The 25,000-nt window shown below is 43.2% G+C and overlaps 1 protein-coding gene across 1 annotated transcript in view; it reads left to right on the top strand.

Annotated features, from left to right (window-relative positions):
* The window catches only part of csmd2 (CUB and Sushi multiple domains 2), a gene marked incomplete at both ends in the record, with an annotated part of 282,856 nt that overhangs the window by 25,792 nt on the left and 232,064 nt on the right, over nt 1-25,000 (top strand). Inside the window, one exon of the mRNA XM_080019861.1 lies at nt 24,708-24,902. Within this exon, the coding sequence (XP_079875987.1) occupies nt 24,708-24,902 (195 nt within the window). The remainder of the gene's footprint in view (nt 1-24,707; nt 24,903-25,000) is intronic.

Below are 25,000 nucleotides of genomic sequence, written 5' to 3'. Positions count from 1 at the left end.
AAATAAAACGTGCTCAATTCCTTTGGCTTACTCAATAGAATATTGTTGAATTGCACATTATTATTATTATTATTATTATTATTATTATTATCTCAAAGAGATATGTATAATTTTTCCATGCCTTTGGTTCAGGGCAATTATCTGAAACCCTATATATTTATTCCACATCCCGGTCGATGGATGTTTCAAGTTGGTTTTTAATGAGCACAATAACCTAAATAATACACGGTTAGATGCTTATATCATATTCTATCTATTCTGGCTCAGGGTGGAGATGTTCCATCCTTGTTTGGTGTTGAATATTAGAAGATGTCATTATCTGGGGGTAATTTTGGAGAACTCAAAATGTTACAGGGCTAATTATTTGTGGCACATTTCAGTGCAATCATCACAGTGGTAACAACGTGAAATGCAATGCACACGTGGCCTCATTTCTCATTAGTGCACATTTGGAAAATGCCGTTTGTTGTTTTCACGTCGCTAGGTCTCCACACCGAAAATCAAGGGCAAAAAAAATCCATGAAATGTTTTTTTATGTCAGAATTGATTAGCACCCATCTTGAAATGCAGTTGCCCCCAAGTTGTGTTGTATTCCGCTGCTTTAGAGTGGTAATCTGTATGATTATTTTGGAAAGACATCCATATTTGATACCTTTTTTAGTTGGTACTTTTTAAGAGAGAACATGTTCTCCTCTCTATGCTGTGGGTGGCGCGGTCTGCCATTTCATAAGGTTGGCATTTAATTTCAGGCCGTTTTCTGCTGGGCAATAACGGTACGTCAACCGCATATTTTATACATTCCACCAGATGTTTGCCTTCCTCTCCAAAACATACATCAGGGTAACCACAAACTTCGATCTGATGAGGAGAATGATTTTTAAAATCTTAAACTGGTTCAGCCTTACAAATTAATTAGCACACATGCTATGTTCATTGCTAACCTTCAATCAAAGGGCCGGCCGTCATTATTATATGGGCTACATTTAGCCCGCAGGCCACCAGTTGAGTAGGCCTGCTGTACACCATAACTGCGACTACAATGCATCCTCCCAGTGATACCAGAGCTAACGCAGTACATGTGTTTCCTACATTCCAAATTTGTTCAGCAATCATCTATTAAATAAGAAAAAAACATCAGCAACTGTACCTGATTGGGGCAAAGCACATTAAGCAATAATTCAATTTCAACGGAAGAAAATTGCTGATTTTCTATTTCAAAGGAATTCTGTCAAGCCTTCTGTCTGGTACAGAAAAACAACCGTTAAAATATCATTTAGGAATTAAAATGACATCCTATTACATTTTTTCCCTACCGGCTGTCTAGTTATTACATAATCTGACACCGGGAGGATGTTTGGGATTCCTTTTTGTGTATTTTGTCAACACTTCCCAGTGGCGCACACTGGCTCTTTCTGGAGCTTGTCAGTCAGCACAGCTTCACCAGAGTGATGTGACAGAGCGCTGAAATGCTGCTGCCATGGCAACCCGATTAATCATGCCGAGGGGTCCTTGGGAATGCGTAGTGTTGCCAGGGTACCGGTGTCCTGCGTTTGGATTCCCAGGGAGATAGGGTGGAACTGGTTTGGAGAAAACTGTTTTGTTTTTTCACCCAAGAATCATAATGGAGAACTGCATTAGTGACGTATGACTCGCAAATGATTCGTTCAGAGCGAATGACTCTTTCAAATGATTCAGGAGTTGGTAGTCACTCTACTGAAAAGAGCCGTTAATTTGCAACTCGGTAACTGCAGCCAGGACAAACAGGCTGAAGTCGCGGCTTTTACCGAATTCCACCAAATTGGATCATTTTGACAGAATTAAACGATTCACCACTCAAAGCGAAACCGACTTTTCTGACTGGTTGCGGCAACCGAATCAAAAAGAACCAAGAGTCAGAGTATTGAATGAATGTTTCGACTGAGTCGCTCGTGAAGCGCCGAATCTCCATAAAGGGCAGAAGTTTTCATCACCGGAGATGCATTGAGATTTAATGGTTTAGCGCTGCTCTCTGCTCTCTGGCACTGCTGGTCACAGGCTTTCAAATCCCAAAGGTGTTCTATTGGATTCAAATCCTGTGCCACTGAAGAACATTGAACTCAATGTCATATCATTTAGAGTCATCATCTGAGTCACCGTGGCCTTTCTGTCATTCTCCATTGACCTCTCTCATCAACAAGGCCTTTTCGTCCGCCGAACCGACGCTCACTGTGTGTGTGTGTGTGTGTGTGTGTGTGTGTGTGTGTGTGTGTGTGTGTGTGTGTGTGTGTGTGTGTGTGTGTGTGTCTGTGTGAGTGAGTGTGTGTGAGTGCATAACTTTCGGCGGGTCATGCTGTCCCAAACATCTGCTTTAATAGTTTTCTCCTGTGCATGCTGGAGACCCAGCCTTTTTGGAGGTTCATGTTTCTTTGTCGGAGGTTGTCGAAACTAGGCAACCTTGTCTAGCCTCTCTGAAAACCAACAGGGGAAAATACAAAAAGCATCCTGAGACCTTTGTGAGTCCCCGTCTGCTTCCACAGGCCTCCAAACTGGACGCTTGGCTCTATCCCTCCATCGGGAGTTCAATACCAGGGGACAAACCCCACAATCTGCACCGGAAAATTTAGGCAAAATTTACATGATGCCATAAAGGTCTGAGTTCACAAATTCCAGCTGCCGCTGTATTCATTGCTGCAATGCAGTGTTACCGGTGTTAAACAAAAATGATGCTGCCTGCTTTTGCAATTTTGAGGAAATTGCTGCTTTTAGACGAGTGCATCAACCAAAGAAAGATAAACACTTTATAAAATATTAACTTCATTCCTCTCATATTTTTATAAAGCATATCGGTCAGATACATTCAAGGTTATTTTACATATAGAACACTACCATTTCAGCAAATCATTTTTCAATACAGTAGTACTCGATTTTCTCTCATGGCGAGCTTATTATCTTTGCGCACACTAATCTTTTAGTGATGTAGTAAATATAGAGGGAAAATAGAATCACACAAATCGGCAAGTCCCAATTGGATGTTACACGGGTATGGCAACACTGCGGCACAGCAATGAAGTGAATTTACCAATAAAACAAAAATAAATCACCTCTTGGATTTGCAAAGTCAATCTGCTGTGACATCTCGTCAGCTTTACCAGCCCCCGTTACTTGCATTGAACTCCCCAGTCCAAGATGTAGAAAAGGCTGGACTGCTGTGGGAATGGAGTACATGAGTGGTGGGTGTAAAACGAGGATAAACTTAAAAAAATCCAAACGATACCTTGATAACATAGAGTATGTCTTTCATGTTGAGCGTTGACACACTGTGTTAATGGCGGTTTGTACTGGTAGTGTGGGAACCTGCTAAAGGTAGCCTCGATCCTGTGCGTCAACATAAATATTTGTGTGACAATGCCTGGAGGGTTTTAGCCGTCGAGAGAACACAAGCACACACGCACGCACGCACCCACACATACACACACGCACACATTATCTGTTTTACCCTCACCTCTCATTTAGGCTGGACACCTCTCAGTCCAGCCTTATCTCCTTTCAACAAACGAAAGTCTCCATACGGCAATTAGGAGTCAAACACAAGTCCACTATCTGCATTCACTGCAAACTGACCAGGTAAAGCTAACACCATGCCAAAGCAGTGTGACTTTGCAAAGTGAGCATTGATTATCATTTCATCGCTCCCAGTTCCATGTTACAGTACACTGGAGAGCAACTGGGGACAAAGGGTTCGAGTTCTAAACCTCTCCCCCCCCCCTCCACTCATCATTTGGTTTCAAAAGAAGATGGACCATTATGGCTCCTGTTTGTGATAATAGACCCGTCTGGGTCCCCCAAAAGCTTCTGAGCTTGGTGTCGCTGCAGATTGAAGCTGTTTTTATTAGCGTCTGGCATGGGAACGGGCCAGTCGTTTTGGCCATTAAACGGTCCTGACACTTAATTAAGGGCTGATTATTGCACGGCACTCCTCCGTCAGCCTAATGAAGAGACACACACACATACACAAATAGACTCACACACTTACCCTCAGACTTCCATCCGTAGTTAACGCCGCACTGATATTCCGCAGCAGAAGAAACTTTCCAGAACGAGGGATCGTTCACAGATTTCAGGCTCTTTTCCTGTATTTTTAGTCCTGTCTTTTATCTCCATGGCCGCCACCAATGGAATAGTCAAATTGTTTCTGAATAATTCAAGGTAATTATGAGACTAAGAGTCTCATCCAGCTCAATTACTTGTTTTTTTATTCTCCCTAAAGATGGTTTCAAAAGCTTTTGACTTCTGAACGTGCTCCATTATTCATAGACCCCACAACGAGGAAGAAGAAGAGGAGGAAGAAGATTTTAGGGCAAAAACTTAAATACAAGCTCTGAATTTGGGATGCTCGGCCTTGTCTCACCTCATTTGGAATGGAGGGAAGGAGGGATGGGTAAAAAACACAAACCAAACCATTGTATAATGCAAAATATAACAGTAATAATGAAATACAAATATGCATTATAACTATATATATATATATATATATAGTTTTAATGCAAATATATATATATATAGTAAAAAAATATAACTATATAATAATATAAATATATTATTTCTGATAATAATAATAATAATACATATATAATAATAATAATAATAATAATAATAATAATAATAATAATGCAGGCAGCAATGCACAGGGTTGGTGATGGTGGGTGTGTTTTACAGTTTCCCGGGTTCTCTGAAATGCAGCACGATTTCGGAGTTTACTTGAGCGCAGCATAGGCCCCCCCTGGTGTACGACGCTGAAGTGAGCAGTGCATTCACAGCGCCTGTTTTCATGGTGCATTAATATTCCTCTGAATTTTTTGACCTTTTTTTTTCTAAACGCAGACCACCGAAAACCATGTCCATAGCTGTACTTATAGTAGTCAAACTGTCAAACTTGTACCAGATTATAAGATGTCCATATTGCATTTCTACAGTATCACAATTTCTGATTTGTGAAAGTTATATTGTAGTTGTAAAAACAGGAACAATGTGGATTTTACTGTATTTTTTTCAACACTGACCGCTGAGGAGCGAGTATATTTCGAAACGGATTTAAAATGTCAATCAAACAGATCTACTGAAACCTACCAGGTAAGAAGCTATATAAATATACACATAAACCGATAGTTTGCTAAAGTTGAACCACTACACAGTGATCCAGACCACGCCGCACATTGGACATGGTCCAACAGGACATTCTCGGAATCTGTACATTTATAGTCAATAATATGATGATGACATGAAGCATCTTACTGTAAATCTAATTTTGTTCATTTTAAAACGAGACGTGTGACGTGTCAGTTAACCAGAAAAACTGAATATTTTAGGTCAAAGTTGTTTAGGTCAAAGCTTACAATAACAATAAGGGGCTGCCGTACATTTACAGTAGGGGTCCAGCCCTGAAGGCTTTATAATATTAATAATAAAATAGAAATAATACTAATAATACTAATAATACTAATAATACTACACATAATAATAATAATAACAATAATAATAATAATAATAATAATAATTAATAATAATGACAGCCCTAGACCACAATATGTAGCACTCTAGTTTTTTGCTTTATGTTAATATTTCATACCCCAATCTACATCTGAGCCTCATATTTTGTGACTGTTTAATATCCTTTTTAAATTCTTAATTCTTTCTGTATTCGTTTCTTTTTTTTTCTTCTTTTTTGAAAATAGCTCTCAACCCCTCGAGCCGTCCCAAGGCACAACCCCCACATTACACTCAAAATGTTCTGTCTTGTGTTTTTCTTTCCTTTTAGTAGAATGCGGGTGGTGACGGGATCGGCCCGGCGGTTGGGAGTTGTAGGAAAACGGGGAGAAAAACGTGGACAAAACACATGCACAAATGCTTTGGCACACACACACACATGCACACACACACAACAAAGGACACGCTTGTGCGTGTGCACGACATGGTGCATCTCCGGCGTGGTGGAGAGTGATCTCAAAGACCTCTCTCTGTCACTCCTTGGCGCTGCTTGTGGCGCTGGCCAAGGTGTGTGTGTGTGTGCGTGTGTGTGTGTGTGTGTGTGTGTGTGTGTGTGTGTGTGTGTGTGTGTGTGTGTGTGTGTGTGTGTGTGTTTGCGTGCGTACTTGCGTATGTGCGTGCGTGCGTGTGTGTCCTTTTTTTTCTGTCTTCCCAATCTGACGGACTTTAGTCCTTGTATAATAAAGTTTGAGCCTTCCATCAATGTTATCCTGTTTCAAAGATTAGGATCCAAACCACCAATGAAAAGCCCCAATGCAAACGAACTGCCAATACAGAGCATTTACTGTAGAGCGCCGTTGTTAGTCCAAATTACGGCCTCGACCTGAAAAACGGTTTCATAAGTCAATGAACGCTTGAGCCCCATTAGCATGACAAAGAAACGTCTGTAAAAATGCAGGCTGCATCCATCTTCAAAGTTTGACAATTGGAAGTTCCTAAGCGTTCACAATAGACCTTGTAAAATGGAAGTGACCATTGTATTTGGGGATTTTCCTGGCGACCTGAAGTGAAATGGTCTACTGCAATCATGGTTTTGGATCATGATTCTCTTGTGTAGTTTTGTCTCACGTACAATTTTGTCTTGTTTGTCTTAATTATTGCTTGTTGTTATTTTTTTTAAATTTTGGTCAATGAATAGACATCATCACACGTATAGAAGCTGTGGCATTAGTTTGTGGTCAAATGTCCAGAGTTTGGATAACATTCGAACTTGGTCACTGAGCCATTCCGCGCAGTCATCTCAGAGCAGAAGTAGTTGGATGCAAATTACCTGTGAATTTAATGCAGCGTTAGCTAAATTACAGCTTCAACTTGAAAAGCAGTTGCAGTAATCGATAAACCGAGTCCCATTAGCGGGAGGGACAAGTTACCGTCTGTAAAAATGTCCCTTGAAAAGCCTTGAATAATGAAATGGCTTTGTGGGGTCTATACTTAGAGCAGCTGTAGTCATAACTTGAAATAACGTACACTATATAGTTAGCATCCATTTGCCATGCTTTACTCACTGTATTAATCTGGGCTCTAAAGGGAAACGCTTACAACAACAATCAATACTTTAACTGGGGTGATAAATGGGGCGTGCCGCTTTTCGACTGGATTCTGGCACCTGCTGTAGTCGTTTTATGACTAGCAGCTTTTGACGAGGGGCAAAAACTGCCATTATGGAAGCCAAGCTATAACTGTTTCAAAAGTTTCAAATGTGCCTGTCCTTTCTCCATTCATTCCTTGGAGTATCATGTATTTTTGTGGGTCGGCAATGAGTCTTCAAAATGTTTCATATTACCTATTGCGTCTTTTGTCTCCGGTAATGCTAGTTTTACCATCCTTTTCCCTTGACTTTGTGATTACACTTTGGGAGTCAGCCATCTCCGGGTACGAAAGCCACCACCATCAGGGCTCCCGAGATATGTCACTTGTCAACTTTCTCCCATTACTCATCCATATCTCAACCCCCATTTTTCCTTACCCTAATTGTTCTTTCTATCTATCTTTTCAACCAATATCTTCCAAGGAGCGTCTCTGCCCCCATTTTTCATTCCTGCGTTGACAAATTTCTCTCATCTCTCTGCTTGGCTGTGTTCATCAACACTGATCCATCTTTGCATATTTCCCTTCCCCTTGTATTCCTGTAACATTGTCCTTCTATTCCATCCCTGCCTCTGTTACCCAATTTCAGTCTTTATTCCCTGTCTCGCTCTCTCTAACATCGATTCTATTTTTATCATTGTCCTGCAGCTTCTTATCGGGATTAGCCTCGCTTCTCGTTAGCAAGCTAGTTCTTTTCTCTCTCTCGCTCCCACGTTTGTCTCTCTGTACAATCCCTGTTTTGTGCGGATTAGTGCCGTATTGTCTTCGGATCAGCATGTCATTGTTTCCTGAGCTCGCGCGAGATGGGAACGTGTGCGTGGAATCGTGTACAGGGTGCGTGCGTCTCCGCTTGTGAAAGAGAGGTGACGCCATCTTTGTTTTAGCGTTTCGTCAATCTCGAAAAAGCACAGTGAAAGGGAAAATTTCATATTCTCACTCGTTTGACTACCATGGACCTGAATTTGAAGTTGAAGCTCCTTGTTTTGGTAATCCCTGACTGGCGCCATTGCTACTTGTGAATAATATTGAGAATATTGTGATTTAGGGTTTTTGTGTATAGACTCGAGAATAATTAAATACCTTGTTTTCTTTTTATCTCTTTATTGTTTAACCTGTGCTGTCAGCATGCTGGGCATACAACACAGAGTATTTGTATGCCATTGCATCCAAGACAGAATTAGTCTGCAAGTTGTTGAAGAAATTCTTCTGCAATGATCAGTGAGGTTAATCTGCCTGCTACAAGAAAACAAAAAAGAGAGGATTTTCAAGATATTTATTCTGCAGAACAAACAGAAAGATTTTGCTCCAAAGCAGCGTTCTGACCATTCTGATGTTATTTCTGATGAAGGGGGCTTTCTACAAAAACAGAGGGTGTGGCCTTGGTCAGAAGTCATTTTGAAGACTGTGCTCCTCTACTGTCTCCCGGGGTGCTACCCTCAAACAGGGAATTCACAGGTACTTGCAAACTTCACCTGGCAGACACGGATTATAATACCCCTTGGTTTTTTCTTCACCTCCATACGAGGTAAACAAAATATCTGGTTCTTCAATGTTAGAATTGACATTGTAAAGAGAAAAAAAAAATTCTCTTTACATAAACTCTGGGGGGCTCCTGGAAACACAAAGGCAATGTTTTAACCCCCCCCCCCCTTCTACAGGTAGAGGCTATTGACCTCATTCAAATAGTTGATCGTATGCATTTTTCTCTCACAAAGTTCAGTTCAAGTTCTCAACCTGCAATGCAACTCTTTATTCATTCTTTAATCATCAAGAACTGCTGCAACAACTCGGTCGTGTGGACGACCTTGTTTTCTGTTTTGACGTGTTAATCTAATCTGCCTCCTATGGGAGATGTCGCTGATGTCAATTTTATGAGCTGTCAGTGGCCTTGCCAAAACTGACTAGGCAGTGGCGTCTGGTGGTGGATTGGTGGTCTGCTGGCAGCTTCTTCAGGACAGTTCTCCAAGGGAGGAAACACTGGTAGGTCCCTCTTCGCAATTTAACGTCCACGGCATCCATCCAAGTTGCTCTCCAGGGTGAGCATTCTCCCATTTTCCCCAGTTCATTGGGCGATTGTTGGGTGGAAAAGATCTAAAACTGCTGATTTTAAAAGGTTCTGTACTCCATGTTGAGACCCATCAACAACCTTTCACCTGGAACACTGTCCTGAAAAACTACCATGCAATGCTAAATGCCACTGCCTTTACATTTTCTGGCTGGACAGGCCTATAATCACCAGCCCACATCACAGTGACAGCAACTTCTTCAAGATGTCTCTTGGAGAAGCCTCTTGTGGTGTGTTTAACTCCTCCAGTCCAGATGCACAAACTGTACATTTTTATATAGTGTGAAGACTAGTTGAACTTCATTCAGCTAAAATGGAAGAAACAGTTGCTTTTTTGTTTGTTGGCCGATTAGAGTTGAGAACGGGATAAATGATTCTTGTAACAGCCACAGTGGCGTCCTGTTTCTCAACGGGTGGTACAGGATGTTCTCTTCAGATGCAAGAATAGACGTTTTGTAGCTGTGAAAGGTTGCTGAACTCCACTGTGACTGTCTCTGCTTTAAAGTATTAAGGGAACTGGATGAGATATGCAAATTATGGCTGTGGCTGCCTATTTAATTTGGTGAAATTTGCTAACCCAGCTCGCACGCCTTAAGCTTAGCTAATCAAGGACTTTTTCCGAACATTTTCGAGTCCTTAACACATTTTCAAGATCTTTAGAGAATCGTAAAGAGACCCCTTGCCTTAAAGGTCATTATGAGCGTGTTCCCGTCATCGGCAGTTTTGCTATGGTCAGAAAAAACGTAAAAGAAAGTCTTTAAATTAGTGATGCTGTCTTTTAAAAGTATTTTTATGTTTCCCTGCCATAAGAGCAGCTGGAAGGTATTGTCCGGCCATTCAGACTCTGGCCCATGCAGCATGAGCAATTCAGTCTTCCGTTAGTGGCGGCATGTCCATGAGCTGGTGCTTTTCCATCCTGTTGGAACCCATGAACCTGGGTTATTTTGTTTTTTCTATTTCTTTCTACTAAGCCGTGCCAAAGTACCCAGGCTAATTTGAAGTCTTAGTCTGGCCTAGTACCAAGTGTACCCAACTGAGCAACTGAATAATTGTAAGTCGCTTTGGATAAAAGCGTCCGCTAAATGTAATGTAATGTAATTGTGCATCGCAATTGACATCCCAAGTTTGTCGTTCGTTCGGCCAGAGTTGACCTCTCCCCCTCCCCATCACAAATCCTTTCACTGTGGAGAAGTAACCTGGTATCCTTCATCCTCGGAGATAATGGGAGGGGGAGTTTTTAATTGGAATATCATAATTTCTCATTCAATCTGCCTCAACCCCATGTAGAGAGCGAGGTAGGAGAAAGAAAGTTGGTAACAGCAGAGCCTTGGATTAGCACAGCAGGACAAACAGAGACCCCCAACTGGCAATCGGTAGGGAGGGGGTTACTGACACAGCTAGATATAATACGATCATCGCCTAACTCTGTATCAAGCCTTATGATCTGCCGTCTGTGACGACGCCATCCTTACCAGCTTGTTTATTCGCTGGTAAATGGGTGTGACCCATCGATTGGGAATCAAATAGAGAAAAATGGCTTCACAGAATGATGTGGAGCTTTCTTAGCAGCAGAGGTTTAGGCTACTTTCTCAGTATATTCTGCTGTGATTGAAAAGGCTTTTCTTGAAGGACTCCATACTGAGGGCCCGGCCACCCCCTGGTTCTAATAAGCGAACTCTTTTTAATAATCTTGAGTTTTAGCACAATGCGATCATACCGTACGCTCTTGTTATCCTCCTCTGTAAAATATCCTGTGACAGTTATGAAAAGTGACCTTTTGGCGTCCCCCCCTCTCCCCTCACCCGCACTACGGCTTTTAATTGTTATAAACTGCGAGGCTCCCCCGGTCCCTCGCCACTGCTGCGTTTAATCATTTGTCTGTTTGCTCTACGGCTCCGACGCCCGGGACATTCATCAAGTCGGACTTATTGATCCCCACCCCCGGCCCCCATCCCCTACACCGCCGCGCCCCTTCCAGGTTGCCAACCCACCCCATCCTCTCCGTCTTCTTTGGATCGACTGGTTGTCCCGGTGTTCACTTGTTAGCCGCCCAAAAGGTCAAAATTTGAGGTTGCTCGGTTGATATTGCCTTGATGTGTTTCTTTCTGTCTGTCTGTCTATCTGTTTATTCATCTGTCTGTCTTTGAATGTAATTGGCTCAGCCTTCCCATTACACACCCAGTGTGTTTGGGTTACCGACCAGTTATGGGACTGCTGATTGTTCTGTATTGGATTGAGTATAATTCGATCTATATTGTGATGTACTGCATTGCCGGGCAGTACATCACAATACAGCAGTGGCTTAGAGCCATAGACACACACACACACACACACACACACACACACACACACACACACACACACACACATTACTTTGCAACGGGCCAACGTGCATGTGCAGGTAGATGCTCAGACATGCGTGGCAGAAAAACAGAATATTTTCGCCACCTTGCAGCGACACGGGTCGTCTGTGTTTGTCCCTGTTCTCCTCCACTTATTGAGAATCGATGCTTTTTGACTCGGCTGCATTTCCACTGTTTTGACCCTGAGAGTGCAGAGCGGAGCCGAGAAAAACCCAGACTGTTCTGTCACGGTATAGTGGAGCGAGGGGACGAGGACGAGGATGGAGCAGAGTATCACCGAAACAAAGAGGGAAAAATGTCTTCTCAACAATCTTTTGAGAGGACAAAAATATAGTCTATGAACTTCACTCAGTTCGGTCACACAGAACCTGGGCTTTTTGCATTAATATACCAGTATTTATATACCATTCGCAATATAATTTCTTGCAACCCTTAATTTTGAAAAAAGGCTGAACAATACACTAGGTTCTAAAATACTACCTTAGGTGCCAGAATTGCGCAAAGATTTATGCAAATTTGTGACCGCTCATTAAGCTAGCCTGCACAACGATGGCATCATCAGATTCTGAATCAGAACCTTTTTATTCGGCTAAGTACATTTCAAATAGAAATAATTTGTAGTGGTGAGGATTGGTGCATTGTAGTGCAGGCAATCAGCATAACAGTTGCCAAATATACAAAACAACTGCCAAACTAAACTTGCCAAATGTAAAGAAAATCGCTAGGATATAGAAATGATTTGCCCAGGCTAAGTTAATGAAAAAGGCCATGGCTGGGGCTAAGTGGCAGTATGTTTGCCAGTATTGGCTGAGGGTATAAAATCTAAATTTGATATACTGTACAGGATGAATCATAACCAATAAGAACCATACTTCACCTCACACCAATGTAATGAAACGCACACATGCGTGGATGAGGGGTTTGTTGCATTACAACTGAAATAACTAAACAGTTTTAAGTAAAACTTTTTAAATTCAGTATTTTCCACTATGAGTAGCTATAAGTAGCTATCAAAATGGAAATAGTCATTTAGTTTCCCATTTTTGACACCCCTTAAAAACACCCCGTGTCTGTACTTGTTCATCTGCTTTTGTTTGTCTGTCCTTGTGCATCAGCCTCCACCTGTAGACGTCAGGAACGCCAACTGCTAATTACTTGCAGGGTTGTTTGGGCTAAACTCATTTCCACGTTAGCATCGCAGTGTGTGTTCGCACGATGTGCATTTGTGTGACAAGTCTATTGATGAGTGTCTGAGTCCCTGACCACCAGCCAACGGCCCAAAACACATTGCCGGCCGAGCGTGACGTGACAACGGCGCACGTGTTTGTTGTTGTGTTTGTCTTTCACCCGTCATTTAGCGTCGCAGGACACCGCTCCATTTGCCATTGGTCTTAATTTGACGATAGCTACTCAGAAGTAATGAGGCAGGCGGAGGCTTCAGGCTGTTGCCGTCATGTCCATTAGGTGCTCTGAGAGCAGTGTTTTGACGGAGCAATTACTGTAGAGCAAAGGGTAAGGCCAGGTCGGTCACAATTATATTTTGACAGCATGCTGATATTTCATGGAAAACGTACAACTGTTACTGTATAAAACTGTATGACTGTGTTCAGAGGAACCTGTTATTACCCAAATCCAGTTCAGTTAGTAACTCAATAGCACAAAAACAATCCATTTTACATTCATGTACATGTCATGGTTCTTATTGTTAACACTGGGTTCAGTTTTTGGTTGTTCTCTTTCAACATCAACAATAAAATGACGACAAGTTTGTCACATGTCTCTGTTCAAGGGACATCCATTTTCATCCTTGTCGTCATGGTCCCCAAGATTTAACCATTTCAAATGGCCGATATAAATGTTTTATAGCATAAAATCATTCTTTTAAATTGCCCCTGCAAAGGTTTTTATTGACTTTATTGACAATGTTTGGCTTCTGTGGCAGTTCCGCCTGCAACAGGGCCCTCCGAGACAGAGACACAGGCAGAGATGTTGCAAACACACCGGTTTATTGGAGTGAGTGGCAAGATGAAACCAGCCGGGAGCAGATGGACACATGTCTTGACAGAGGCTCTCTCCCTGTGTGTGCGGGGATGGGTGATTTACCCGTTGCTCGTTGATTGCTCTGACAAGCAACAGATGTACAGCCACACGGCTCCCGGGCCCAGTTACCCAGACCCAAAACAGCGGTGGCAACGCACTGCAACTTAGGAAAACACATACAAATAGACAAAACACAAGCAAATTACAAAAAACATAGCCGCATTAACAGGTAACACAACCGCAAAACCACATTACGGAAGTGTTTTGTCCTTTTGCATGTGTTTTCTTAAGTTGCAGTCCACACCACCCCCACACCCCAGCTTTTTGTCAACAGAGAGAACTAGATGGTAATGTTGGTTAATGTTACTACACTGATATTTGGGGTAGCTGGAGAAAGTTTCTAGGTCCCGACAATGGTTATTCTACAAATATTATTGGACATTCCTTGGAATATTTAAGTTCTGCACCAATCCTTCGCTATCGCAATTGCTTTTGGTCAGGTCGTTTAACTTCTAGACATTTATTATCCAGCAAATAAACAAAAATTCTAAGCCTTTTACACTCCATGATTCCCCCATGACAACAAACGTCGGAGTTGATGACAAAGTTTCACTTTGAAATGTTATCCTTTTAAAAAGAATTAATAGCAAGCGTTATCCCCTCACTTCCCTTTAACAGCCCCTATTATACATTAGGGAAAAGTTCAAGAACAGCCACTGGCTACAGAAATTCTTTGGATATCTACACCCCTCGGCCAGGAATCAAAGAGGAGAACGTGTCTGGCTTGGGGGACGTTCGATGGGATGTAAAGGAAATAGGGAGAGCATCAAATCAACCCTGCTTCAAACAGCAGAAGGCACCCTGCTGTTTTCAGAAAGGATGTGTGTGTCTGTGTGTGTGTGTGTGGGGGGGGAGGGGTACAAATATAATATAATATAAATGGGAGAAGTGATGAATGGGAAAGGAATGGAGAGGAAAGTTTAGAAATTTGAGGGGAAAGGAGGGAACCTGGAACGCAGGAATTTGCCGGATTCAGTGCTTGGATGAGCCATAGGCTGGTAGGCTATTGTTGTTAGCGTCAGCGAGTAGAAGTCTTCTGAGCCACCGCTTGAGCCACTGAAACTTTGGCTTTCACACCTGCTTAACGGTCAGCAGTTATTTATTGATCAAGGCTAGGATCAGCTTCACGTTTGGCAAGGTTGCTTCCCTGAGTGGTCGCTATTTGTCACAAATTATCTAATTATACTCATTGCTCCTTTAAGGTAAGAAAAAATGATCACACCTGTTTTCCGAGTCATTGTACTATATCTACGAGTCTTTATAACATTTACTATCTTCCTAACTTGAACATTCAACCCTTGCAAAGTAACTCAAACTTGCCTGGACATGTTCATGCCCCAACCTTTTACAGTGAATTAATCACTTCAGATTCTTCACAGTCAGCCAAGATGTATCCATTAGCTCAGTCCTGCTGAGCCGAGTGTCCTTTGGCTTTTAGTGGTGATTGCAAGGTCTATCACACAGGGCCACTTAAGTTGAGGCCTAGACGATGTCAATGGCTTCAATCGCGGCCCTTTACACTGCGGGGATAACCGCTTTTCCTAATGAAAGCCACTTCTCCTGACATTAGTATCTCCTTTTTCAGGAACTTGAGTTCTAGGCTGATTGTTTCCTCTCATTGAATATAAATCATCAAATTGATGGAGGGCGTGTTATGATGTGTTTGTGTGCATTGCATCGACTACGCCTGATGCATATGGGAGTGGAATGACAATCAGGTCAGCGAAAAGTTGAAAGAGTGGCCGGTCTTAGATTCACCTTCTCTTCGGCACACTTGTAACTGAGGACAAAAATAATTATGGGCTGATAAGGGAGAGAGAAAGGGAGTGTCAGAAAAGCAGGGATATAGAAATGTCCTGGACTGATTGCACAATCTGTCAAACCAACTTTACATCACAGGCATGGACAGACAACGCCTTCAATGAGAATATTAAATCAACAGTCTGAATAGATCATTTTAAAGTAATTATTTATTTTTTTGGGAGGTGTTTAATAGAGTGAAGAAGTCGGTAGAGAAGTCGGTGTGTACACAATTATCCAGCTAGATTTGAGAGAATTTTGTCTTCAACCATCTGAAAAAAAAAGCTCCTATAGAAATTTCTCCAGAATATATAATTTAGAAAAGAGGGCAGCAGCAATGGTAAAGAAGAAATCTCAGTGAATATTTCCTTATTTTGATATTCCTGTCACATTGGCCAATAACTTTGATTTATTGATTGATTGACCGATCCATTGATCGACTGATAATTTTTGTTTATTCAAGCGCTTTATTTTCTTTATTTTGTTACTTTCCTTCTTTTTTGCCATTGATGTTTGGCAGTGCACTCTCTTTGTACGGTTTGAGTGAAGTGAAGGTGAATGGGGTCAATGAACAAGCATTGGACGGAATAAATAGACACCACGATAGGAGGAAGGAGTTATGCTATTATAGGAGAAAATGATACTCTAATACACTTAACGGTGTGTGCTAGCGACATTAAACCACAAGAAGGATGCAGACCTGGAAGTATGAATATGTTCACACACCCACGAGAACACAACAGCTATTGTTTGCCAAAGCCTTTCTCGGTAGCGTTGGACGTGAGCTGGGGATTGTGGTCGTCTTGGGAGAGGGGGGGGGGGGGGTTCACGTTCCAACACACCTGCATATTTATGCACCTGGGCATCCCAGGTGGGCCTTCACTGTTTCCAAGGTAACCTGGAGAGGAGGAGATTAGAGGAGAGGGGTGGAGGCAGAACTGAAGAAACACAAAGGGGGAGAACCATCCGCAAATGTGAGGCATTATTAAGGACATCACACCAGTTACACTCCTATAAAAGTCTCTTCGGTCTTGGATTAATTTAGCCGTTCGGGCCCGGAGATTTAATTTTGAAATTCACTGCGATACAGCCTCTAGAAGTGGTAACCAAACACTTGGACTTAAAGCTCTCCTCAACTTTCTAATTTAATGATAAACCCAAGTCCGAGTTTAAAGGCAGGCGGCTGAACTGGAGGTGGCAGAGTTGAGGATGTTGAGATTTTCACTGGGAGTGACAAGGATGGACAGGATCAAGAATGAGTACATTAGAGGGACAGCTCAGGTTTGACAGATTGGAGGAAAAGTGAGAGAGACCAGATTGAGATGGTTTGGACACGAGTGTAGGAGAGATGAGAGTTACATTGGGAGAAGGAGGCTGAGGATGGAGCTGCCAGGCAAGAGGAAAAGAGGAAGGCCAAAGAGAAGGTTGATGGATGTGGTGAGGGAGGACATGCAGGCGGGTGGTGTAAGGGAGGAAGATACGCAGAACAGAAGGTATTTGAGGCAGATGATCCGCTGTGGCGACCCCTAACGGGAGCAGCTGATAGAAGGAGAAGAAGAAGAAGAAGAAGAACCTCACCGTCCAAAACCTGGATGCAAGTTTAACAGTCTTCTCACTTTCCAGACAGAGGATCGCCCGCCCATGACAAAAATCAAAACAAAGCAAAAGTTTCCAGTGTAGATCAGATGAATATTAATGTCCTCTCTATCATCTCGTATTGACATTCCGCCGGTTCAGCACAAAGACGATGAACACAAGCAGAACAACTCTACAAAAGGAAAAAGAGTCAAAAGTTTTGTTGAAGCGCGAAGAGAACGGGCAGCCGGAATTTGGATCAAGTTGAGATTGAGATTTTAAAGACAGTATTCCACTGTCGGAAAAAAAAACAAAAAACAAGGAAATTCCTTCCAGAGCTTGTTGAACATTGAAGTTCGACACTGTTGCGGCCAATGCTGCCTGTTCAAAGAGTGATGTTAGAAGAAGAGATTTGTCCGTAAAGCCGGGAGGATTTTAACGCTCCCAGTCAGAGTCGGAGGCCAGCCATAGATGTACTGTTCCACTCATCTACAACCGGCCTCCATCCTAATCCATCCCGGTTCACTAATCACTCTTAGAGAATCGACATATATTCAGTATAATGCATTAACACGCATCTTTTTAACGCCGGCTTGTTTACGATGAAAATGCTGTTAAATACATTTTGATGAAGCTTGTTTTGCGTTTCTGTTCCCAATAATCAAATAAGAGTAGGGCTATAAGCTGATGCACAGCTTGAATAGAAAAATGTGCCCTTAGGTGTAATTTTAGTATATATAAAAATTGTGATCAATCCCGATTAAGCGTACCGATGTTATTCAATTCATTAATTAGCGATTCATTTATATTAATCGCTGTCAATTTTGCTTCTCTAATATGTACAGTATATATATAATATGAATACAGCATGTCATATTATTGCATTTTGCTGACAATGTTGGCTCAATTGTGTCTGATTCGGTATATATAGGCATGTGTTGTAGTGTGGTGTGTTGTGTGACCAATAAAAATTATTCTTCTTAATTTTGGCGTACAGGTATACGATAGTACATGTATGTGCCTGTGAGAGTGGCCAAAGTGCGCTGAACTGGCAACACGAGGCCATGTTTCCCTGCGCTGGTGTGATGTGGTGTGCTGATGAGTGAAAAAAAAATCCCAATTCTCACTCTGGAACCTCCCCCTCTCCGGTTCAGTTCAGCTACAGAAGCTTTTCCGTGCAGCTGGGGCTGTAAATCAGACTGGGGTGGGGTGGCGTTTAGGAAAATGGCGGCAATGGCAGCACTCTTATCCCTCTTCCCCATCTTTTCTCTTAATTGGCTAAACCGCCGTAGTTCTAATGAAAAGCCACGGAGCCGCGGCTTTCGTCACAACGAACCAACGATTTAATCTGCGCTGTTATGAATACGACGGGGCTCCAGGACACTTAGCGAACTGTCTTGTTCATTAACAAGGTTTATGCACACACACACACACATACACACACACACACATCGAGGCGGATTATCTCAGTGCCCAAACTAACCATAATTGTCCATTTTAGATGTTTGAGACACCATGACATGCATCCTCCCCTCATTTAAAATTCAGGAAGTCTCTCTCTCTCTCTCTCTCTCTCTCTCTCTCTCTCTCTCTCTCTCTCTCTCTCTCTCCTTCTCACCATGATACTTTACCATAACACCCTATTATGTGCGTTTTGATCCGGCGGGGACCACGCGGCGCAGTGTAAACACTTAACAGGGGGACATACCACTGCAGGCTGGCTACAAAGACCCTCAGGGCTCAGAGCTCACAGCCCCCCACGGTTCCCAGGCAACAAGAAACAGATCAGAGGCGGTGGATAAACAACCTGAGGCCCCGGCGGGTCTATCACCTGCTGGCCGAGCCTCGGATTAGAAAATGCGAATGTTTGTGTCAGGTCTAAAAGTATATACTGTACTGCATGTCAGTCTGTCTGTCTTAATCATAGCTTTGACATACAGTATACACTGTTGTCTTTGGATGAATGTTTGATTCGCCTCTCTGCTCGGTTGAATATGCTACACACACAGATACACACAACGAGGAGTGTTTTCCTCTCTATTCCGCTTGTTAACTTACAGTTTGGATTTTGAAAATATAATCAAGCCCATGCAGCAATCTTGACAATGTGCCATTTTGATGGTGTGGCTTGAATGGGAAAATAATCGTACTACTCAGGGACATGTGTTTTATATGTTATTTGTGTTTCCAAGTACTGGTTCTATCAGATATATTTGGTAAAACATTAATAGATAGATAGATAGATAGATAGATAGATAGATAGATACAGTAGCTTATCTCATCTCAGAGCAACATGCGAGTTTCTGAATTCCTGCGTTCCTCAGCTTCCTCTCCATGCTGTGAGGGAGGTAACGGGTTGTTGCTCACCATCGCCCAGCCTGTGTGTGTGTGTGTGTGTGTGTGTGTGTGTGTGTGTGTGTGTGTGTGTGTGTGTGTGTGTGTGTGTGTGTGTGTGTGTGTGTGTGTGTGTGTGTGTGTGTAGGGGAGGGGATGCATTGATTGGATTGTGCATGACAAAGCAGAAAGTGCTTATTGAGCTAATGTGCCCGTATGCTGAGATCGATCCCGCAATGTCACTTCCAAATGCATAGCCTAAAAGAGAGAGAGAGAGAGAGAGAGAGAGAGAGAGAGAGAGAGAGAGAGAGAGAGAGAAGTAATGAAGCGAGGGAGAGAGGCGGTGTAGAGGTACAGACAAGCCCTTGTTTAAGACCGAACACTCTCCAGTGGCTCTGACTTAAAACTCTGGCGTCTTAGCAGCAGATTCTCTCTCTCTCTCTCTCTCTCTCTCTCCCTCTCTCTCTCTCTCTCTTTCTCTCTTTCTCCGTAGCACCACTTTGTCTCCTCAGCTTCGGAGTCTATTGATGCTGACACCGCTTCTCCAAACATCACTCCACTTCCTGTACCTCTACTGTCAGTCTCCTCCAGTTCCCTCTCTCTCGCTCCTTCTCTCACCCAGGTCTGAGACAACCTCGCTCGTCCGCCGACTTTGTTTTACTTATTTCAGCGCAATTGGGAGATGCAGGTTGCCACAAACAAACGAGGAAGGGAGGAGGAGGTAGAGATTTATCCAGGAAAGTGGAATGATAAGGGTCACGGGACGATGAAAATAGGCCACAAATGTGTGTGTGTGTGTGTGTGTGTGTGTGTGTGTGTGTGTGTGTGTGTGTGTGTGTGTGTGTGTGTGTGTGTGTGTGTGTGTGTGTGTGTGTGTGTGTGTGTGTGTGTGTGTGTGTGTGTGCGTGTGTGTGTGTGTGCCACGTTGTCCCCGCTCTGTTTGACATGCAGTGATTGATGAAATTTGGAGTGGATGGAGACACACCTGCTCTTCTCGTCCACCTGTTCTGGTTATTTCTTCCTTCACTCTCTCCCCTGTCTTTCGGTAACCAAGGGTTCGACTCTTTTTTTGAGATTTGGTTCTGAAAGAGAGACTCAGTAAAAAAGAGTCGTTCAATTTTCAGACTATATACACAGTATACTGTATATGTTCTCTATGAACAAATCTTTTGCGAGTCATGCCTCACTACTCTCTTTCAACGACTTGGTTTTGTCTTTTCCTTACGTTATTTTTTTGGACTCTCTGATCCTATATTGTACAAATCGATCTGTCTGTCTGTCTGTCTGTCTGTGTTCTACTGTATGCAAGGGTGGGTAACCATCCCCTTCATTCTCGGCGGAAAAAGACAATGGCAAATCTTGCTACAGGGCTCAAGGACACCCAGTAAGAGAGAGGACATCAGCCTGATTGGGGGGAGGGGGGATTAATGTTCAGAGTCGCATCTTGACCATCATCCACGTGCTCTCTTGTGGTCGCCAGGATTAAAAGAAAGGGTTTAAAAGCAGGAAATAAACGAGTGAAGGTACAGTACATTCTGGAGAGTCAAGAGAGCTTGGGTAGGGTGTGATCAATGGCCGACAGGTGTGTGTGTGTGTGTGTGTGTGTGTGTGTGTGTCTGTGTGTGTGTCTGTGTGTGTGTGTGAGTGCCGTTGGCTTTTGCATGTGTGCTCTACCACTGTAGTCAGCCCGATGCGCGTGTGGGTGGAGGGGTGGGGAGGGAAGGGTGGAGCTTCCAGTTGATGGACGAGTCGCATCCTTTGCTGTTTCAGCAGCTGGAAGTGCTTTAAGCGTCCGCACCCGAGGGACGGCGGGCGGAAGGGGGGCCATGTCACCGTGCTCCCGTGGGCCGCCGTGACTTATGGACCTGCCATGACAAATGGAGGAGGGGGACGAGGAGAAGGGAGCGAAAGTGGTGAGGGCGGTGTGTGGGGACAGGGAGTTGGAGGCTCCAACCCTGTTGGAGGGTGATGCTAATGTCTAATAGCCACCCTGCGTTCCATGATAATGAAAGGGACCGGGGCCCTCCACTGGTAATGGAGACTAATGCACTGAGCCAATATTCAAAATTATTATTATTTGTTTTTGCATTAACGCTGCAGGGTTTTTGTTAGTTTTTTCCTCGCTCTTTACAGGGTTTCGCTTACAGGGATGAATGGGGTCGATTTGACAAATGAGGTTAAAGGCGCGCGATTAGTGTAAGTCCTAATGCGTTCTTTATGGACTTGTACTGTCTCCCTCTTTCATAGAGATAGTACAAATGTTCAGTTGACGCTTTGACCAATAAAGAGAGAGTGTTAGAAAGAGTTAGAGAACGAGTATTTGTATTTTTATTCGATTATTATACTTTTAATTATTACAATTATTATTATTATAATAATAATTGTTATAATTATTATTATTATTTTATATATATATTTTGTATTTGCAACTTTTACATTTTTCTATTCCATCTTTTGTATTATAATTAAATATACATTCTTGTTTTTCTATTTCCCTTTCGGTTATCTTTACCCATTTGCATATATTGTTTTTCAATTCATTTATTTTTATTTATTTTTTCTACTTTTCATTTTTATTTTCAATTTGTAAAAGTAAGTAAACAAATGTTTCCTTTCCAATTTAATTGAATTCAATGGAATCGAATTGAGAGAGGGGACTGAGAGGGAGAGAGAGAGAGAGAGAGAGAGAGAGAGAGAGAGAGAGAGAGAGAGAGAGAGAGAGAGAGACTGATAATGGGAGACAGGGAGGTGATGTGTGCTATATAAAAAAAATATTTTTCATTAAAAATAATCTACAGGAGCCAGAGAGAGGGAGAGGAAGAGAGAGGGAGCAGATTTGCCTTATTGAGAGAATGGAGAGAATATTGATGCCTCTCCATCACTTGTTTTGCCACTTGGATGCTGCAGGTATGGCCCTGTTCGAGCAGTAATGGCACTATTAGACTTAATTTACTGCCCGAAAACTAATAACCACCGATGGAGGGCTTGATGAGGATTCCAGCACGCACGCGCACACACACACACACACACACACACACACACACACACACACACACACACACACACACACACACACACACACACACACACACCTACAAACCTCCAATATGACAGTGCTTCGCCCTCAATCAGCGATAATGTTATGAAATCAGTCATCGCCATCATCTCTCTCACCACCGATGGAGGGCTTGATGAGGATTCCAGCACACATGCACACACACACACACAGACACACACACACACACACACACACACACACACACACACACACACACACACACACCTACAAACCTCCTATATGACAGTGCTTCGCCCTCAATCAGTGATAATGTTCTGAAATCAGTCATCGCCATCATCTCTCTCGCCGAGGAGTGAGAAACAAAAATTCTCTGCACCTTCCTGCCAAGGGCACTCGCTGCATTCTTCCCTCCACTAATGTGCGTGGCCATTCTGGTCTTAGATATCTGAATAATAGTGTGTACCACACTCTCGCTTTCTCTCTCTCTCTTGCTTTCCCTCTCGACTTTGATAATATAATTGATTCTACTTATCATTTTCCATCTTTCCAACTCAGATCCCCCATTTTCCCAGATCCAATGCAGTTACCGCATCCCGACACTAAGGTGAGTCCTGTGGCTCCAGGACCGAAGGCTAAAATGCTAATAGGAAACATCCTTCTGTCTATGCTAATGGCGTAGCGCGGGGAGGACGGTTGCATTTGGGTGGCCTCGGCCACTCAAAATGGAGGCTGCGGCGTGGTGGAGCGTAAACAGGGCGGATCAATCCGTCAGCGGGGGGTGTAGGGTGGGAACCGGTAGAGGGGTGGGGCGGTGGGGTAGATCTCGGATTACTTTTGGAGAGGGAAGAGGCAGGGGACTTAATGACCTTGAGAAGCTCCATTGATCTGACCAAGTCAGCAAGTTGCCTCGTCTTCCGGCGCGCTAACGACCATCATTTTCGAGGTGCCATCGGAGTTGATGGCTCCTTGATAGACCGGGCGAGGGAGCTGGAGAATGCCACGCCAACGGAGTGTGTGTAGTTGTCACTCACACAGTGAGTGTAGTTTATTTTTAAGTGGTAATCCGTAAGAATATTTGGTTTAAAAGATCCCATATTAAATGCCTTTTTTTTTTTATTGCTGGTGCTCTTTAAGAAACACTCATTGCATCTATTTGGGTCAAGCATGTGCTCCTCTACATGGGGTCCCCACCCACAAGAAGTGAAAGACAGACGCGGTGAAGCTCAGATTGCCAGCGTGCTCAGTAAACTCTCTGATATGGATCAACATTCAGAGAAAAAGAACAAAGAATATCCCCACCATCTCACCAAGAAAACAAACCAACTGATCAGAAGAAGACATAGGTTCTCGAAAATAATTTGATCGTCTCTGACCGTGAAGACAAGGGTCATCTCAAATGTTGGACAAGTTGTAGTGTAATCCCACCCAATGCAAATGATCTGATCGATCTCCACTTTAGTAGAAACGTGTGAGAAGGTCAGAGACTTGGCCAGAGGAATTGGTTGGATAGGCTAGTAGGCTTGTTGCTGTCCAGTGGCCATCTTGCATTCCCACCCCCCAGGGTTGAGTCCAGTTCCCATGGAGAGACCCGAGTTTCATCCAAAGTCCAACACATGTCCTGGCCACGTTCCTTCACTGAGTGGGAGTGTGTGACTGACTGCGAAGACACGTGTGTGTGTGTGTGAGTGTGTGTGTGTGTGTGTGTGTGTGTGTGTGTGTGTGTGTGTGTGTGTGTGTGTGTGTGTGTGTGTGTGTGTGTGTGTGTGTGTGTGTCCTTAGCACTATGTGATTTATTTCCCCCTTGGAAACATCAATGCACATTATAAGCCCTATAAAAGCATCCAATCATTGGCTCGATATAGAGTTCACCCGATAATGAGTTTATGTATATGAATTATTATTTTTTGGTTTTTGCAGGAGTATAAACAACCCCAAGGGCATGTTGTGATGGTTTTGTTGTGTATTATATTATATTATATTATACTATATTATGTTATATTTCCGACCTGAAGCTTTTTTCCAGGCATCCTTTAATGTACTGTCCTTGGAGACGGCTGGTACACAAACAATACAGTGTAAATAAAGGATGTCGGGGTCACCTAAGTGTGTTCCACTATTGGGATGGGAAAGAAATAAACCTTAATCTGTGTGTGTGATGTACACATTTACTGTACACACCCACACCCACACCTCACACCCACACCTCACCCCTCGGCCCGTGGCCTTAGATGCAGCACGACTTCAAGGACCTTCCTCATTCACCTCCTCTCCACCTTTTTCCCCACCTCCATTTCTCTCTCTCTCTCTCTTTCTTTCTTTCTCTCTCTTTCTACCACTGCAGCCCTGCCCAGCTACACGTGCGGGAATCCAGGGCAGCTGCTCAACGGGCTGCAGCAGGGCTCCACCTTCAACATTGGGGACAAGATCCGCTACAGCTGCGGACCAGGCTACGTCCTGGAGGGCCACACCACCCTGTCCTGCCTGGCTACCTCGGCCGGCACCGCCGCCTGGGACTTCCCCCTGCCCTACTGCAGAGGTAGGATGGTGGGGGTTTATATGGATAATACATTTTTAAGCTGTGTTAATTTGCTTTTGGTCTTTTGCACCCAGATTCAGACGAAACGGTCGACACCA

Source organism: Zeus faber (assembly GCF_960531495.2).
Source record: "Zeus faber genome assembly, chromosome: 1".
NCBI lineage: Eukaryota > Metazoa > Chordata > Actinopteri > Zeiformes > Zeidae > Zeus > Zeus faber.
The sequence above is the reverse complement of the archived record's forward strand: the minus strand, read 5'-3'. Positions and strand labels throughout refer to the sequence as shown.